The sequence below is a fragment of the Oryza sativa genome, chromosome 6 (genome assembly GCF_034140825.1).
Source record: "Oryza sativa Japonica Group chromosome 6, ASM3414082v1".
Lineage (NCBI taxonomy): Eukaryota > Viridiplantae > Streptophyta > Magnoliopsida > Poales > Poaceae > Oryza > Oryza sativa.
Genome location: NC_089040.1, coordinates 22,304,828 through 22,310,270, shown reverse-complemented (window position 1 = coordinate 22,310,270; position 5,443 = coordinate 22,304,828). Strand labels below are relative to the sequence as shown.

Sequence of the window (5,443 nt, the reverse complement as noted above, 5' to 3'; positions counted from 1 at the left end):
TTCAATTGTTTTGTTCTTAATTCTCTTATTAAGTCATATCATTGATCCTTAGTTAAAATATGCTCCCCTCTCTCTCTCTCCTCTTATTAAGTTACATCACTTCAATTGTTTTGTTCTTAGATGATTATCTATGGTTTAAATTATCTCCCTCTTTTATTCTCTTATTAAGTCATATCACTGATCCTTAGTTAAAATATGCTCCTCTCTCTCTCTCCTCTTATTAAGTTACATCACTTCAATTGTTTTGTTCTTAGATGATTATCTATGGTTTAAATTATCTCCCTCTTTTATTCTCTTATTAAGTCATATTACTGATCAATTGTTTTAGCCCTTCGATATTTAATCTACGGTCCAAACTATCTTCTTTCTTTTCTTTCTCTCGTAAAGTCATATCAGCTTACTTTTACATTTGAATCATCATTATACATACTATTTAAATTTAAATTATTATAAACCACATTAACTTTCTTAAGATTATATTATCTAGTATTCTAGCTATATATCTTACACATTATTTTTACTTAGTAAACTCCCGTAGTAACACGCAGGATTTCACCTAGTTCAATATATGCCACCAGAGGCCACGCTACCAAGTTACTACTAGATGTCACTAGAGCTAATTATCCATTTCACAACTACTAGCTAGTAATACTAATTAAGTATGACTTAATTACAATTAGAGATGATTAATTATTACTACTGCTACAGCATTGCCAACTTCTTAACATTGATAGGGTAGACTTTGTCCGGCGAGTTGGAGCCGTACGCCTTGCGTGCCAGCCTGGCATTCACCACGTCTGTCGGGTGGAGCCCATCGAAGAAGGCGTACTTGGTCCTGTCACTGCAGATGGCCCCCCCCTTCTGACACAGCACGCCTCCCCTCGACACCTCACAGCAAGCTCGACTCGTTTTCCTGATGCCTGAGCAATTATAAAAACCATCAAAGCAAATTAGGCACTTAATACAGCTAGCTTTGTTGCTTGCACGAGTGATGAGGAATGTTTGGATTGATGGACAAAAACACATGAATAATAATATTGTAGGAAAAAGAAATATATAGAAATATATGAATAATTAAAAAAACAACACTGAAAAATTAATATGGACGTGGTTTTGGAACATGAATTTTAGACTTGCTTAAAATAAAAAAGGTGTAATAGATTCTTTCAAGGAATTTTTTCCCTAGATTTGAGGACATTTTTTCCCTTGATTTGCACTAGAATAACAATAGAATAGATAATGTTAGGAAAGTTTTTTCAAGGGATTCTTGATCCATTCCTGCATTCCAAACAGCTATATAGCTAAAAAGACTATAATTTTAAATTCCTTTTGTTTTTCTTTAAAATTCCCCTACCAAATAGACCCTGGAAATATCACGAGAAAATAGTAGTGGTAGGAAAGGAAAAGGGGAGGGTGCATCATTTCACTCATAACTAATTTCTTTTGAGTTTCAGAAATATATGATCGCTTAATTATTACCATATTTTGCCGGGTGCTGTATTATATCGCTAATGATCTTGTAGGAATTGACGTAGACGAAGCTCGCGGCGGGCATGTGTGACCTCACGCCACCATTGTGATTTTTAACGATAGATCTTAGCCCAGAGTTGAAGAGGAGCGCCGCATGGTTCATCGGCTCAATGCAAGCATCACTGGTAGCGTTGAGGAAGGTCCTCACCACAGGGGTGCAACCCAGGGGTTGGATGGAGAATAGCACAAACTTCCTTGCCCCTAGATCATACAATCTCTGAAAAAAGTAAAAATAAGAGTCATAATTTAAATAAAACATGTACAAAAGATATTTATTGTATCTGTTGATTATTATGTGTAATCTCGAAGAATATAAAAGGGATGATATGGAGAAAAGAAAGACTACAGTACCAATCAATGTACTATCCATCCAACTACTATGTACTCTTGCAATATTATTATGTCATGTACCCTTCACATTCATTACTTCTCAGTCTGAGTTCAAGGTCCACATATATATAGCTGCCTGTACATTTTCTCCCCAGTTCCTTCTCTTTATTTCACATGTACCAGGAACTATACCACCATATCCAGTAGTTATAATTAATTAACATGCCATATCTGTGGCTTTAATAGCAAATCCATATGTTATGGGTACACAAAGATATACTCCTACTTAATTAAGGTGTGCATTAAATTAAGGTGGTACTACCTGCAGGTGGTTTGAGAGCTTGGTGAGGAGTGAGCTTGTGAACTCTGACAAGGGGGCCCTTGTGGGCCCACTACCAGCGTTGAAGTAGTTGAGCAAGTAGTCATTGCCACCTGTCCCAATGATAAACAGGCTCTTGGGCAGGTAACACTGGTCAAAGAAATCCTGGCCCTTCATCTTGTGTCCGGTGGTGGTGGTGGCTGTGGTTGCTCCCTGCAGGTGGGCCCGCAGGTCAGGGAGTGTCACTGCCTCAAAGTTGGTGATCTGCTGCTTTAGGCTCAAGACCTCTCCCTAATAAGATTAGTTACAGACACAAATTAGCAATTAAGCTGGCTAATTTTACATCTTAATTCTTTTGAAACACAAGAACCATACACTTTATTTCATTAAGAAAAAAAAGTACAACAGAGCAATTTATAAAAATGAAACCTATAAAAAACCCATCGCAAGCAATGCGTATAAATAAAACTCCTAACCATCCATCCAAGGGAAGCAATCTATTTTGATGCTTAGTTTATAAGTTGATTTGAGGTTTCTTTATGGCATTATGTTTCTAGTTGTGGCTTTCAAACTTTTAAGAATAGATTTATAGGGGATGTTTGGATTGGTTCCAATTTGTTTTGGTAGTTTCAAATAGTGTTTTGTTGGTATTTGGATTAAGACCAAATTTTTTACCTAGCTAGTAATATATCGCCCTACAAAATTTGACCGCGTCAAAATTTATCTAGATTTTAACACTACCAGTATTTTAGTAGGGTTTTAAACCAAATCAGCCCATAATAATTTTACCAAAAATATGTCTTGAACCTTTTTTTTCACAACTTCAGCCTTAGCTCAACCGAATAGAGCCTCACCCTCAAATAAACGCAAGCATCATTACAAGGAATGAAGAAGTATACTCCATCCATCCTAAAACATACGACGCCGTTAACTTTTTACATATTGTTTGGCCATCTATTTATTCAAAAATTCAATATAAATTTGTAAAAATAGAAGTTAGATTATAGTTTTTTATAATAAAACAAGTAACAATAAAACAAACAATATTTATATTTTTAAAAAAAACAAAATGATTGATCAAACATTATAAAAAAGTCAGCGTCATCGTATATTTTTAGAACGAAGGGAATTACTATATAGGGACAATTGCTCATCAAGTAACGCAGACCTTGTTCTTGCCGGTGAGGTCGAGGATGCCGGAGCCGCCGGAGGCGAAGTTGACGCCGTGGAGGGCGGCGCGGCCGCGGGTGGCGGGGTCGGCGAAAGGCGGGAGGAGGCCGGCGGCGGGGAGGCGGAGGAGCTCCCCGAGGGCGTCGATGACGTTGCGGCCGTTGGAGAAGCGGCCGGTGGCGCCCAGCGGGAAGTCGACGCCGTAGGGCGCGTAGTCGGCGCGCACGGCGCCGGAGCCGTTCAGGTGGTTGTTGTTGCCGTTGTCCACCAGCGAGCTCCCGAACACGAACACCGCCCTCACCGCCGCCGCCCTTGCCGTTGCTCCGCCGCCGCCATGGACGACGAAGCTCGCAGCAGCAGCAGGTTTGCATTGGTGGCAATGGAGATGCAGCAGCAGGAGGAAGAGGAAGAGGTAGAGGTAGAGAGTTGCTCCGACGAGCTTGGCCATGGCCGGCAAGCTGATGAGCTAGATAATGTGGCTGCACAAGATCGATAGCATCTGCTACTTGTATAGCAGAAGGAGAGAATTGAATGCTACTAGCCGGTAGGTTTGGGCACTGCATGCACGTCGTGGTTTAGTAATTACAGTTTGGGGGAGAGAGAGAAGTTACTGCGTGCTGGTTTTTAGTATAGCAGCAATTTATGCGGGTGCAAGGTGCAATACTGCAATGCATGTACAGTGTCCTTCCCGCGAAGGAAGGATCTGGTGCACACAACGGCACATGCCATTTGCCCAACTGTAATTTGGCCTTGTTGAGTTCGCGAAAATAAATATTTTGGGTGTCACATCAAACGTTTGATCGGATGTCTGAAGGGGTTTTCGGATACAAATGAAAAAACTAATTCCATAACTCATATGAAAACCTCGAGATAAATTTATTAAGCCTAATTAATTCATTATTAGCACATATAGGTTACTGTAGCATTTATGGCTAATCATGGACTAATTAGGCTCAAAAGATTCGTCTTATAATTTTCATGCAAACGGTGCAATCAGTTTTTTATTGTATCTATATTTAATGCTCCATGCATGTGTCCAAATATTCGATGTGACGTTTTTTACGGGGAAAAAAATTTAAGAGCTAAACTAGGCCTTCTTCTATCCCCTCCTCCCACTTATAACTCGCAACAGCTGGTCTATATGCAAAAAGTAACCACCGAAAACAGTATTTTATCTTAAATCATATTTATAGTAGCTTATTTCTAGTTATATACATATCTGATGTGCTACGAGCTAGGTCTTTTTTTTAAAAAAAAAATCACATTGATATGTTCTAGGGCACATCTATATTGTATAAACAACATGTGCTCAAGGACGGAGAACAAGGAAATGTTCAAGACAGGCAGTAATTGCTTATACACTTTGTATCTTATTTTTTTCTATAATTTTTCATAGATATCTAACACAAATCAAGAAGACAAATTTAGGGCTCTGGACTTAAGCCCTAGTTGTTCTGTCTTATCTCGGCCATTGTGCATTTTGACCATTGAATATATCAAATCCATGCGTAAGATCTTTGGTGGTGTTCGATTCTAACGATCGAGTCAAGTTTGCAAAACAAGAAAACCATTTGTGTATAATTAATTAAGTTAAAATATATAAAATTTCAAAAATAAATTTATTTAATATTTTATAGTGACTTTTATATAAAAAGTTTTCGTACGAAACTCACTGTTTTACGTTTTACATGTTTAGAAAACATGTTAATAGAAATCAAGGTAGAAACAATATCTTAATCATAATCTTAAGGAAAATATGAATACATGAATGTAGAACTCAAATATTTGGAGATATGTTTCAGATTAGGGATGGCAACAGGGCGGGGTGGGTTGGGCTGGAATGCCCCTGCCCCCGACCCCCGACTTCACCCTCCTCCCCCGTCCCCGGCCTCGACCGTTGATGCAGGGCCAAATCAACCCCCGTCCCCGACCCCTCCGGGGCCCCGCAACCCGACCGGGCCCCCGCATTGGATAGCATCTCCATCCAATCAGAAAAAAAATACAAGACATTCATCAAATTAGCAAAAACAAAAATTGCACATAGTGGACACACCATCAAAAATAGAATGAATCGTCGGCATCGTGAATCGCTGG

General features: G+C 39.2%; 1 protein-coding gene across 1 annotated transcript; it reads right to left on the bottom strand.

Moving 5' to 3' along the window:
- Positions 1-427: 427 nt before the first annotated feature.
- LOC4341304 (GDSL esterase/lipase At1g71250) lies at positions 428-3,949 on the bottom strand. Its single transcript, XM_015787290.3, has 4 exons — positions 3,348-3,949; positions 2,183-2,470; positions 1,480-1,747; positions 428-920 (listed from the first exon to the last, which is right to left on the bottom strand). Exons 1-4 carry the CDS (start codon positions 3,795-3,797, stop codon positions 703-705), a joined length of 1,224 nt encoding a protein of 407 aa, XP_015642776.1. The 5' UTR covers positions 3,798-3,949; the 3' UTR covers positions 428-702.
- Positions 3,950-5,443: the final 1,494 nt, after the last annotated feature.

Bases quoted from the DNA above. Each gene is read 5' to 3' on its own strand.
- LOC4341304 (XM_015787290.3), bottom strand. From the start codon at position 3,797: ATGGCCAAGCTCGTCGGAGCAACTCTCTACCTCTACCTCTTCCTCTTC. The intron at 2,471-3,347 runs GTCTGCGTTACT...TAATCTTATTAG, and splicing joins ACCTCACCGGCAAGAACAAG to GGAGAGGTCTTGAGCCTAAA. The intron at 921-1,479 runs GTAATAATTAAG...ATAATTGCTCAG, and splicing joins ACAGCACCCGGCAAAATATG to GCATCAGGAAAACGAGTCGA.